The sequence below is a fragment of the Aedes albopictus genome, chromosome 3, assembly GCF_035046485.1.
Source record: "Aedes albopictus strain Foshan chromosome 3, AalbF5, whole genome shotgun sequence".
Lineage (NCBI taxonomy): Eukaryota > Metazoa > Arthropoda > Insecta > Diptera > Culicidae > Aedes > Aedes albopictus.
The window spans coordinates 326,497,046-326,511,159 of record NC_085138.1 but is presented as its reverse complement, the minus strand read 5'-3'; the positions used below and the strand labels follow the sequence as shown (position 1 = coordinate 326,511,159).

Sequence of the window (14,114 nt, the reverse complement as noted above, 5' to 3'; positions counted from 1 at the left end):
AAGATAAAAATAGATAGAAAAATGAAAAACGTACTTTTTTCTTTTGACATGATGCATTAAGTATGCATTCCATACGATTACGAACTATACAGAACTGTCAAAATCCGGTAATGCATCAATGCTTTTATGATGTAGATTAAACGGTTCATTACTTGACAGATGTAAAATAAAAGTGATCTAGCATTAGCTAAACTATAATACGGTTGATTTAATGTTATGATATAATGCTTGTGGTTACTTGGGATCAGAGATGAGAAATGTACTGGAAAAAACGGTTACCGGCTGTACATTTGACATTTTTCCACACGAACATCACAGGCCCAGTCAAACTCAAACTGTTCGAAAAATAAATGTCATAACATTTTTTTTCCTGCAGCCTTCTTCCTCGAAACGGTTTCCAAGTGCGAGAGCAACAGTACTCGAGCACAACGACGACAGAAATTTCTGTCTTTCCCATTTTCGCATTTTTCTGCGTTTCAAACCGCTTCTACACAAACTTCTTTACATGCATCACAAGGCTAGGAGTGTGCTCTAGCTATTTGTGCAAATCGAATTAAGTTATTTATTAAAACAAGTGAGTTATTAGCAGTTGAAAATATTTGACATTTTTCGCAATCACCCGCCTCAACATGACTGCTCATAAAAATTTTTGTGGGGAAGTGAAAACCGTCAAGCGTCTGCTCGACTACCGTCGGCGCGGCGTCTGATGGTATTGGTGCTGCCGTTGTTTTGTTTTTACTTTACTGCCAGTATCGATGAACGGTAAACAGGAAAAAAAACCCTAATTAATCCACCTAGCGGTGATGGCGCCTTTCTCGTGCCTTTGAAACCCCATTACAATAAAAATCAAGCGAAATGTCGATGTATATCGCACTTTCATACAATTAACAGTAATCCATTTCATGATAGCAGAAATCATATCGTTTATCTAAACTTTTAATGTTTGAGCCTCAAACTCTTAAGAAAAAGACGCTATCTTGAATTTGAAGCTGCCATTTAGAATTTAAGATTGCCAACTTTTGCCATGTTTTGGTCGCCAGTTTTGGCGTCCAGACATCTTCCCTACGAAAAATATACTTCATTAAACAGCCGCCATCTTGATTTTGGACCAACATCTTGGGTATTCAAGTCGCCATTTTTGGAATCCAGAAATCATCCCCATACCAAATATACCAAAAATTGTTTCAGGCCCTAAAACTCCATTGAAGAGCCGCGATTTTGAATTCGGAGCCGCCATCTTAAGTTTTAGTGGAGCTTCTGGTCTCCAGTGTTGATTTCCGCACAAAACTCGCCAACCATGATGTATCGCATGATGGGGCTAGTTCAGTTTTATATACGGCCAGTTCTACCGGTGCTGGTCCGGATCACTGAAATGGCCATAACTTCGGAACGCCTTTTGGCCGATCTGGACCATTTTTAATAGCAAACAATTCCAGTTAGATTCAAGCTATAATCCGAAAAATCGGCCAATGGGAAGTGCCTTTAAAGTGAGTGAACTTATTTTGCGCACATACATACATACATACATACACACATACAGACATAATTTCGGTATTGTGTATTCTGTATTCTGTATTCTGTATTGTGTATCGTGTGATGTACAACGTTCTGTTTTCGCCTCGTATTTGATTGGCAGTTTTCGCAGTTCACATGCAGTGAAAATCGAACAAAGTTTTCTACGTTCATTAAGATCCACCGTTAGCGCATTTGCAATAACTCAATTTATTACGAAGGGCCGCCGATAGTGCCATTCAGCGTATTTTGTTTCTGCAAGCCGTGGTGACAACCTGCTAAACAATGGCGAACATTAGAGATTGCAAAAAGTGCTCTGCAAGTATCGACACAAATATCGATATCTTCACCATCTGCGAAGGTAATTGTGCCGGTTTTTTTCACGCACATTGTGCCAATTTAGCCGAGTCTGTAATAAACGTACTCACGGTTAATGTGGTCTGGATGTGTGACCCGTGCATTCAAAAGTTCCACAATATGCGAGATAGCATTCTACCTCACTCAAGTCAGCAAATTGCTACTGCTAAATCGATCGAGGAAGAAGTGATGGACCTGAAGAGTACGGTTGCGGATATTCTGCAGACTCTCTCCAAAGCCATACCTGAAGCCTCTCCAACAAATGCGAATGTTCATCATGTACGTCATTCGACTCCGAACTCAACGCGTGCGCACAGAAGGACGAATACAAGTGTTGCTGATGAGACTAACGCAGGTAGCAGTGTGGATTTACAGTCATCATCGTGTGATGCGGAAGGCGAGAGTTTCTCATTATTCCTCACCAATATTGACGTTACCGTCACAGAGCAAGACATCCATGAATTGGTTTCTCATTCTCTTTGTGTACATAGACCCGATCGCATCGATGTAACAAAGTTAGCTCCTAAATGGTATAATCGTAGGACTGTGGATTTCGCATCGTTTAGGATAGTACTGGACAACAAATGGAAATCTCGTGCGTTAGATCCTTGTACTTGGCCAATCAATGTTAAAATTAGAGAATTCATCAATAGACATAACGATACTTGGAGACCTGTAATATGCTAAAATTGTTTTTTAATGTCCGCGTTAATGTGAGTTGAGGTATGCTAGTTTCTTATTTCTAATATGTTGATGCTTGTGGAATCTGTGTTGAAAATGTAGTGTAATGTTTTTTTTGTATATTGTATCAGTTGATTGTTGTATTAGTTTTAAGATATTCAATAAGACTAGCAAAGTCAGTTGAATTATTTGAATAAATAAATAAATAAAAATAATCTTAATTCGTTGAACTGATCCTCCGAGCCTTTTTTCGAAAAATCGGTTTTTGAGTGGACATATAGTTTTGTAGTACACTAAGTGTACGAGAAAGGCAAAACATTACTTTCGAGCTTTTTAGCTTTAGTTATCTAACTAAACAAATAGATTCCAAGATCTTTTTTGGTAGCTACTTTAATAATCTTTCAAATGCGATAAGTTTGACCATTTTCAAGTTATAGGCAGTTTGAGACAAGCAAAGTCAAAAACATGTAAAGTTCAATTACTACGTAACGGTTGAGATTTGACCATATGCGTAAAACATTTTTTTCACCGGTCTGAACCTGCTTGCTAACGTTCATGAGGTTATCAAGAAATCCTAGCTTTGCTCTGTCGCATATATTTAGCCGCTTTCGGAGGGGCACCCGGAACTGGTTACGGAACTACCGGCTGTCCCTAATGTGGTCTTAACCTATTTCTTTGATAACCAGTCATCAGGTAATCAGAAAAACCGTTATTTGTTGTATCGTATGCATGGGTTTGGTACTCTTTTATATTTGGCCACATCCGCCGGGACCCCCGGAACCGGTTCCGGAACACTACTGGTTGAGATATGGACTAATATTGTTTTCCTGCTAACCGTTCATCAGGTTATCGAAAATGCCGCTGTTTAATGTGTCGCATGCATGGGTTTGGTACTCTTTTATATTTGGCCACTTCCGGTGGGACATCCGGAACATTTCCGGTTCAGATATGGTCTGATACTGTTTTCCTGCTTACCGTTTCTCAGGTTATCGAAAAAGCCGCTGTTTGATGTGTCGAATGCATGGGTTTGGTTCACTTTTATATTTGGCCATTTCCGGCGCGATACCCAGAACTGGTTCCGGAATACAACCGGCTGTCTCTAATGTGTTCCTAACCTATTTCTTTGATAACCAGTCATCAGGTTATCAGAAAAGCCGTTATTTGTTGTATCGCATGCATGGGTTGGGTACACTTTTTTATTTGGCCACATCCGCCGGGACCCCCGGAACCGGTTCCGGAACACTACTGGTTTAGATATGGACTAATATTGTTTTCCTGCTAACCGTTCATCAGGTTATCGAAAATGCCGCTGTTTGATGTGTCGCATGCATGGGTTTGGTACTCTTTTATATTCGGCCACTTCCGGTGGGACATCTGCAAGCGGTTCCGGAACATTACCGGTTCAGATATGGTCTAAGACTATTTTCCTGCTCACCGTTCTTCAGATAATCGTAAATGCCGTGGTTTGATGGGTCGCATGCATGGGTTTGGTGCATGTTCATGTTTGTTCCCTTCCAGGGGTACCGATCCGGAACACCTAAATGGCCATAACTCCGAAACGGCTGGACCGATCCGAACCATTTTCAATAGGAAACAATGGGACCGGATTCTGCGTCGAATAAGCCGTTGATCGTTAAAATCGGTTGATATTAACTGTCTAAAAGTGAGGTGACCTTTTTTTGTACACATACACACACATACATACACACACACACACACACACACAGACATCATCTCAACTCGTCGAGCTGAGTCGATTGGTATATGAAACTTGCCCCTCCGGGGGCTCTATCAGAATTTCATTTTTGGAGTGAACATATAGCCTTTCGGTACACCTTGGTGTACGAGAAAGGCAAAAAGTCTCATTCCCATGCCTGCATGGGATATTTCGCAACTGTTGGAATCAAACTCGCTGAAAAAATACCGAAAACTTCCATAGTTGATCCTCTAAACCAATGTTTCCCAAACTTTTAGGAGGTATTGCCCCCTTAGAGCTTCAAAAAAATATTTTCGCCGCAGGAATTTTACGCAGGATTTCTGGTATGTTTTCAAATTAACTGCAGTAAAATTTGGAATTCCTCCGAGAAGCTTGTCTGAAAAACACTGTGATACAAATTTCATAAGAAAAGTGTTCTGAAATTCGACTGATAGGGTCTGGAACCATTTTGGCAGGAGCACTTATTTGGGCACTTGCTGCTATAACTCAGTCAATTTTGAACCGGTTGACTTGATTTATGAGAAACGATCAGATATTTACGCACAGTATCTAGCCATGTGCAAAAATTCAAGTCAATCGGTTTGAAATTGACTGAGTTATAGCATCAAGTGCCCAAAATATGTGCTGCTGCCCAAATGGTGCCTGACCCTATTCATGTTTTTGCTTGGAAATTCCATGAATAAGTCCGCCTACGAGTTGAAACGCAATTTTTCTCATCAATTAGCAAAAATATGTTCTTTTCATAATTTTGACAAAAAGTTAATCACGATTCATGAATGTCCATTATAGGAATATCCAAATATATTTTTATTTAGATTTCCAGAATCACACAAACCCTTCAGAAATACGTCTAGCAATTTTGCCAAAGAGCCCACATAAATACCAATAATTCTGTAGGATTAAGTCGGTGCTTATGTTTAATAGTCACAGCATTTTTATTATCTTAGACAAAACTTGAACTGTAAGCTTGAATGTCAAGGAGTTTCAGTTCACATTCTCGACTTATAATTCAATACTTTTGATGTTTTCTAATCATTGAAAAAATCGCCCCCCTTTTTAGTATTTTCGCCCCCCAATTTTGATTACTCAAGTTTTCGCCACCCTGGGCCTGATTTCGCCCACTTTGGGAATCACTGCTCTAAACAATATACATCATTTGAACCATCAATTTTTCTCCAGCCTTCAATGTCAATGAAGTATTTTTTATAATAAAAGAAACTAATACAAATAAAAGCAATGGCCCGGATAATTTTCCAGCCAGTTTGTTAAAGGATAACATCCAAAAGTTTTCGCATATTTTTTCACATATGTTCAACCAAATTATTCCTTCTGGTACCTACCCAAATTGCTTGAAAGTGGCCAAAGTTGTACCAATTTTCAAGTCTGATGACGCAACTCAGCCTCCACACTGTATGTATTCAACAAAATATTTAAAAGTTACTCGTTAAAAGAATAACAGATTTTTATAATCAACTAGCTGTCCCGGCAAATTTTGTCTTGCCGTCTTGTGGTGGTTTGACAACTGTTGAGCTCAAAACAGCACCGCACTCTAGATTGATTTCATTTCGGTCGTGTTGATTTCCTTCCCAGCTCATGGAAAGCAGTACTTTATCAATTTTATTACTTTTCTAGCTGATTTTGATTACTTTTTGTACATATAAACACAGCCACCACGAATACGAACCGAACTGCGCAAGAGTCTGATGCTGATCGGTTCATCCATACTTCAGTTTTGTTGCCTCAAAGGAAATTCAAACTCATTTTTATATATATACTAGCTGTCCCGGCAAACTTTGTCTTGCCAAGTTGTGGTGGTTTGACAACTATTGAGGTCATCGCAGCAACGCACTCTAGATTGATTTCGTTTCAATCAGGCTGAAATTCTTCCCGGCTCATAAAAAATCAGTATTTTCTCATTTTTCATACTTTTTTAAATGATTTTCGTAACTTTTTATGCATATAAACACAGCCACCACGAATACGAACTGAACCGTGCAAGAGTCATGCTGATCGGTTCATCCGTTCTTGAGTTTTGTTGCCTCAAAGGAACTTCAAACTCATTTTTATATAAGACTAGCTGGCCCGGCAAACTTTGTCTTGCCAAGTTGCGGTGGTTTGGCAACTGTCAAGGTCATTGCAGCACCGCACTCTAGATTGATTTAATTTCGGTCGCGTTGATTTCCTTCCCAGCTCATGGAAATCCAGTTCTTTATCAATTTTCTTACTTTTCTAGATGATTTTCGTAACTTTTTGTACATATAAACACAGCCACCGCGAATACGAACCGAACCGTGCAAGAGTCATGCTGATCGGTTCATCCGTTCTTGAGTTTTGTTGCCTCAAAGGAACTTCAAACTCATTTTTATGTATATAGATAGATAAGATAAGATAGACTAGCTGTCCCGGCAAACTTTGTCTTGCCGTCTTGTGGTGGTTTGACAACTGTTGAGCTCAAAATAGCACCGCACTCTAGATTGATTTCATTTCGGTTGTGTTGATTTCCTTCCCAGCTCATAGAAAATCAGTTCTTTTTCAATTTTGTTACTTTTCTAGTTGATTTTTGTAACTTTTTGTACATATAAACACAGCCACAATGAAAACAAATAGAACCGTGCAAGAGCCATCCTAATCGGTTCAGCCGTTTGTGAGTTTTGTTGCCTCAAAGGGATTTCAAACTGATTTTTATATATATAGATAGATATGATGTACTTTATAAAGATCAGTACGGTTTCCGAAAAGGCTGCAGTACATCAACAGCAATAGTAGAATTGGTAGATTTTCTTATTGATAAAATTGATTGTAAATGTGTTGTAGGAGGACTTTTTATTGATTTAAAAAAAGCTTTCGCTGGACCACAATATATTGTTAAAAAAAAGCTGGAATTCAATGGAATAAGAGGCATTGCAAATGATCTAATACGAAGCTATTTGCAAGACAGACAGCAGTATGTAGTTATTGGTGATAGTAAAAGCTCCTTGCGCACGGTTAATGTCGGCGTACCACAGGGGAGTAATATTGGACCTCTTTTGTTTTAGACTTGTATCAATGATATTGGCAAACTACCATTGATTGGAGTTCCAAGGCTATTTGCGGACGATACGGCCATTTTTTACCCTCACAGTGATACCAGAACCGTAATTCTTAACATTGAACGGGTGTTACGTTTTAATTTATGTGTCAGTTGAACAACTCATCAATTGTAATGAAAACTAGTATTGTACTCGTAATTCTAAAAAAAAAAAGTTTTGTAATTGTTCCGCGCGCCGCCATTGGAAAACCCCTGTAATCATTCTATCATCAGCCCGATCGGCCGCGTGGTCTGGATACAACCACACTCACAGCGGTACGACGTCTACGATCAAACACCGATCGAGATTAGCCTGTATTGATCAAGAGATGGGTGACTCCTGCTACCTGAACACCTAGTGTGGCGGATACAACATCGGTAATAGCAATTATACGTTGCAATGCGTTAAATTGGGAGTAGTGAGAAAGAGCATGAGCACCATCGACGTGCTAGCCGGTCTCGGCGATCGCGATCGTCACTTGGAGGTAGCTCGGAGCCTCCAACGAGTGAGCATGTCGTTGGGGAGTTCAGTTCAAGCTGGACAAGGCAAGAGTTAACTTGAAAAATCCCGTGATATAGGGTATTGGTTCCCTTCTTAAGCATGTGGCTCCCAATTTCATCGTACGAAAAACAAAGGATTGAAGCGCTGTTTGTTTTGTTTCTTATTTTTGTATTTTTTGTTAGAAGTGAGCACCCCCGAAAACAAAAAGAACGGAATCAATCGGTGTCGCAATCGCTTGTTTTCGAATAGGATGAATATGGAAGCGTGAGATTAATGATGGAACACATACCCTACTACACTCGCACGATAGTTGCTACGAATATCGAAGATTGTGTGCTGAAGCGATTTACCGTAGTCCCCGAAGGATGGAATGGGACGTCGAGAACCCGTTCGCCAAACGGACAGTCGCTGCCCGAGGAAAGCTGGAGGACAGGAAGTAGGGAATTTGGCGAAAACACGGAGAAGAATGTTAGAAGAGCCAAGAAAGTTGAATGGAGGGATCTGGATGCGCTCCTAGAGACTATAAAAGTGTAATTAGAAGATGAAATAAAAATGATTAAACGCAGTTCTTGCCTTAGCTTATTTTTAGTAGAGAGCTTCACCCGAATTCGTTACACGGTACTTGAAAATCTTAAATAAATATTTTAACGCTGATTTACTGTCAATAAACCTTTCAAAAACCAAATACATGCTGTTCCACAGTCCACGAAAAAAACTGGAAAATCATAATCATCCATGCATTGGCATAGATGTTATTGAGAGAGTGTCTACAATGAAATACCTTGGTCTTAATATGGATTCAACATTATCCTGGAAATATCATGTCAAGTGTATAGAAAATAAAGTCTCTTCTTTATGCGGAATAATATACCGTGTGAGTCCGTTCGTTCCGCGGCAAGCGTTAATGAAGTTTTATTATGGCTGCATATATTCTCTTTTCCAGTATCTTATAATTGCTTGCGGTTGCGGTCATACTAGTAAATCTAACTTGGTAAAACTCCAAGTGCTCCAAAATCGATGTTTGAAACTTATATTTCAATTGCCAATCCTTTATCCTACGCTTCATCTCTACACTAGCACAATGCACAGTGTTCTACCAATACGTGCTCCACTTGAACTGCAATCGTCTCTATTTATGCATGATGTCCTACGTAACCAGAGCATGCATCATAATTTTAGTTTTACAACAGCGAATCACGGTCATGGTACACGACAAGCCAATAATTTAATACAATCAAGAGCGCGAACAAATTTTGGACAAACAAAGCTATCCTATTTTGGTCCTCTCAAATACAACTCCCTTCCGGAGCACCTAAAACACCTAAACGCGATACATTCAAAATAAAATTGAAACAACATAACAAAGGTAACATAAACACATTTTTACTTTGAAACATAATCAACTATCTATCTAATTCTAGTTATATTCAGTCTAAATATTCAATCAGCTTCCATTGTTAATATTAATGTATTAATTGTAATTATCGTTTAGTTAAATGGATCCTTAAAAGGAAAGCTTATTTTCACTGGATCTTCAGTAATTCATTTGAATTTGCACTACACCTTGACACTGTTCGTTTTTTTGTCAATTTTGTTAATTTAGTTGCGTCCACTACGGTTCAACGGAGCTTTTTGGTGTGGGGGTTAGTGGTGGGTCGCAAAAAAACCTTTGTTATCGCTGTAAATTATATGTATTTCAGCCACTAACGTTTCTATAGGAAATTTGTCCTTCTTTTATTCATAGACTGCTCTTTTAAGTTATGTTAATGTACTATTTATTGGCAATTTAGTTTGATTTTTTGATCAGAAATTATTTCTCCTTAAATCTATAGGCTGTTCTTTTAACTTTTGTTATTGAAATCATTGTTGACTCTTAGGTACTTATTTTTCAATCAGAAATTTTGCCTTCTTATTTTTAATCTTCCGTAGCTCGCGCGGTTAGGCACCACCGCCAGCACCACACTAATGCTGAATACAAAAAGCGAGTTTTTTTAAACGTGTTGTACAAAATACAACAGCGCGATTGCTCGAGGGTTAATAGCTGTTCTTTCTAACTATACCGCAGAAATATTCATTGACGGAATAGGCTTAGTGATCATCACCTCTTGGATTGATAGGTGGTTTCTATTAATTATACTGCATAAGTGAATAATTTCGTTTTATTTGCTCATATAATACCCAGAGATTCGTCCTTCGCTAATTCAAAGACTGTTTGGCTTTACAAAATCGCTGTATGTAATGATTGGAGTTGCAAATGACAATATTTCAATCTATGATTGATCCTTTTTCTACCCATTTACTGTTCTTTTAAGAAATATTGTTTTCTACATTTAACTTGATGAATAACATTACTTTCTATCATTTTTGAGCATCTATTGCAATACGGTAATAAATTGCTGCATAGGTATACTGCCGTTCTACGCATAGTTGTTCCATGTTATATGGGATTCCCATATAACATGGGACAATCGGGCGTATAACGGCAGTATAGGTAATGCAAGTTCTAGTAAATACTTTCCTAACTGAAATTGTTGAATAATTTTGATAGCACTGGTTCTATTTTTTACCGCAATTTCAATCACCGTTCTGATTCGCCGTCGAATTCTGATCACTTTTTCATGTCTTCCAATTTGACTTTAGTCTATTTAACTTTTTGCCCCATTCGACTTTATGTCTTTCGACCTTTTGTCATAGATTCACCCTGAGCTAGTCGATTCTTACAATGAATATGATAGGACAACTATTCCCCAAGATAAAACTGATTTTGAATATCCAACCGCTAGGCCAAAAGAAATGAGTAAAAGTATGCAAAAAAGTTGTCCACATCCGAGTGATTGCGCTGTTGTATTTTATACAGCACGTTTAAAAAATCTCGCTTTTTGTACTCAGCATTAGCGTGGTGCTGACGGTGGTGACCGACCGCGCGAGTTAAGGGAGGTTAAGGCTTAAAATGTCAGCAAATTCTGACGGAATGCCCTTCAAAATGCTCCTTAAATCTCCTGAAATAACCCTCTAAAACGCCCTGGAACTCCTCAGAACTCCCTGTTTTTTGTTCGATCTGGGAACTTCCCGGAAACCGCCATGGCCCTATCTCAAACGCCAAGGAGCAAGCCCTGACTTTATGCACAAAATCACCTCTTTTTGGCATGAAATTTTATTCGAATTGAAATAGGAAATTCAACAAGCCTTAGATTCACTGTGAATAGTTATCTGTCCATGTGTTGTAGTTTACAATCAGTGAATCAAAATTCAACCATCGCGCAACAACAACGACAATGTCGCAACCTGAATTTGTTGCGACATTGTACCCAATGCGACATAGGTTTGTCCCAACTTGAGCAGAATAGGACAAAGATCGTGCACCACGAGTTTAGAGATTTTTAAGCCTTGGATTGTGATTTTCGAGCGGTAACTTCGAGTCGGTAAACACTCCAACGCTGCTGAAGATGTATCATCAAAATGTTTTGATTTTGGGTTGGTAATAATTGATTATTCACGAGTTGAAAAATACGCAACAAATTCAGGTTCCGTTTTGTCTGCAACAAAAATTTTCGAGATCATGTCATTATCTGTTACCGGTTGGGATAAAGAATAATCGCCGCGTCTTCTTTGTTGCTTGTTTTGTGCCTCTTTTGTCTGACAATTCTCTTCACTGTTTACAATGGGTGCTCAGGTGTTGATATCTGAAATTATGAATAGAGCTTGACAAATGGGTTGAGATTGACATGAGCTCAGCACACCGGAACAGCTTAATGTAAGGTCATCAAACGGTCAAGCAAACGTGACATGGTGACATGGTAATAGACATCCTTATGGCATACATAAAAGGTAGGTACACAACACGTTTCCAGCCATCCTTGAGAAAAACATCCCATCGACCATCGTATCGTCTTGGTTCAACTTATGGTGGTGCCGTAAAAGCTTTATTACGTGAAGTAAGGAAAATGGGCATTTAATGGGCAGTGTGGGTTGCACGATGCTTTGTACAAAGAAAGAGGGAGTCAGGAATTATCTCGTTGACTGCCCTCTGGAGAACAGCGATCCCATAATTTATAAATCAGGTACAATGACCACGATTATGAATCACCATTTTATTCTACCGACAGTATCAACGTGATTTTCAGTATAGACGTGGCTCTATTTACCTTTCAAAGAAAGTAGGTAGTCCCATATTCGAGAGTCTCAGCGATAAAGACATTTGCATTAATCGGGTTCGCTAGACAAATTCTTATTCAATGGTGATTAATTTCCTTAGTGGTAAATATTCAAGTGATTCGTTTTTGTGGGATCACTGTGTTTGCATTAGCAGCTAGCTCGGTTGGCATGCAGAGAACTATTCAACTACTACCATCACTAGGGCGCACGTGCTTCTTGGCATTGTGGGCAACATTATTTCTACGGACACAGATCACAAGGAGAAGAAGAAGGACATCTTGTCTACGACGAGAGAGACACCGGCCACAAAATGACACATTTGTATTATGTGCATACATCCATCTATTTTGTGTGGTGTGGTGAGATGAAAAGCGATACGGAAAGGAAATTGCATACACGTGCCGATTGTTTATCTTGGAAGCTTTCTATCTGAAAGGAGCTTCTAAGTATATCTAATTCGTTATCAAACAATTTTGTGTTTTGAAAGGTATCATTGATGCATTTGCGATGCTTTCAAATGCTCATAAATGGGAACTCATACTGAAGTCTTCTCAGAACTCTACACATTTCATTCACTTTTGAACAATCATCGAAAGTAGCGATGATACTGGTGAAACGATTATTCCTATCTTAACTCGAAGCATTGTTTGATTTGCTTCAAACTGACGACCATTAATTCAAATGAGCTTATAGCAGTGTCCGATAGTTATCAGTGCAAGATAACGAAAATACACACCTCCAAGCCATTATTAAACTCAAGGTTTCCGATGATTCACAAAAAAGCGATCTTTTGTCATAATGTAAGGCTTTGTTATGTATGATTCACTCATTACATTCTAGGTTAGCTCATTGACTAATTGCCATTCCACCCTACTAATAAACTCATCAACACACTGTAGCGGCAGATGATAGTTTCACCAGAAGGCTGTTCATTCATGATTCGTGTCACAAAAAAAAACCCACACCGGAAAGGGCTTGGGAAAATAATGGTGGATGATATCTCTCGGTTGTTGCAAAACTATGTAATGACTTGTTCGCACCTTTTAGCAGTATGATCGGTACACACTCATTAATGGAATGTCCAACATGACTCAACTGCTGTCTAGTATAAGCCCTGCCAAGATGGTTCCACTTCCCTACTCTGACAATACCAAAATCGGGCCTTGCCTAAGCATGTGAGTCATCATATTAGATGCATTTCAAACCCCTCTGCATACTATTTATTTAAAATTAATTTATTACACATATTAAATACAACTGAGCATTCACTTCTTGAAGCTATCACTTCGACACACCGGACACTGTGGCGGCTGGTAGGCGGGAAGTGCCGGCAGTGCCAGCTTAACGGTTCCGCTAGGATGAGCTCCTGTCAGTGGAACCGTAGCAACGGGGGACGAATGGACTGCTGGTGCTGCTACTGCTGAAGCTCCGGCTGGGAAGTCTGCCAAAACCAGTGGCAGGTAGGCAGTGACATGTCCGGTGGGGGTGACAGCTGCTCCTGGGTGCACTCCGTTCGGAGCTCTCGAATGTGGCGTATCACAGTCAGCTTTACGTGAGAAGATGTGATCCAGAAGCTTCTTCAGGGAGGCTTTCACTTCTCGAACGTCTTGATGGATGGCATCCAGATCCTGGGGCTTACCTGTGTGTGAAAGAGCGGGGAGGAGACGTTCAGTGACATGAGATAAGACAAATGCTTAGCATGTTATTGCACAGCAGCAATGCATCTATTAATCTGGTTTGTGATAGTAATCTTCCAATCCTGCTTTCAATCCACAAGAAGACCGATGGACAGCACATTGAATAATGCTGATCCCCTACAATGTTGTTTGATTTTCTTGGAATCTGAAACCAAACCGATTTAATTGATTTTGGCATCGGATGTGGATCACGTTATATGTGTGGGATGCAGGCACACACTAGATAAGACAACTGCATTTGATGTATATTTGAATTGCATGATGAGCAAATATTGCAACAAGTTTGTATCGTACTTTAACATTCCTTGTACGTTAGGGTCATTTTTCACCCAATCCGTGCACTACGCCAACGAGATGCTCCCAACGTGTTGCATTGGGTTTAGGCGAAACTGGACGCATTTCCTCATTTTTTTGTTTTTGATTTTT

At 39.4% G+C, this 14,114-nt stretch overlaps 1 protein-coding gene across 1 annotated transcript in view; it reads right to left on the bottom strand.

Moving 5' to 3' along the window:
* Positions 1 to 13,210: 13,210 nt before the first annotated feature.
* The window catches only part of LOC115263539 (uncharacterized), a 29,647-nt gene continuing 28,743 nt past the window's right edge, over positions 13,211 to 14,114 (bottom strand). Inside the window, exon 5 of the mRNA XM_062858035.1 lies at positions 13,211 to 13,630. Coding sequence (XP_062714019.1) covers positions 13,257 to 13,630 — 374 coding nt within the window. The 3' untranslated portion in view covers positions 13,211 to 13,256. The remainder of the gene's footprint in view (positions 13,631 to 14,114) is intronic.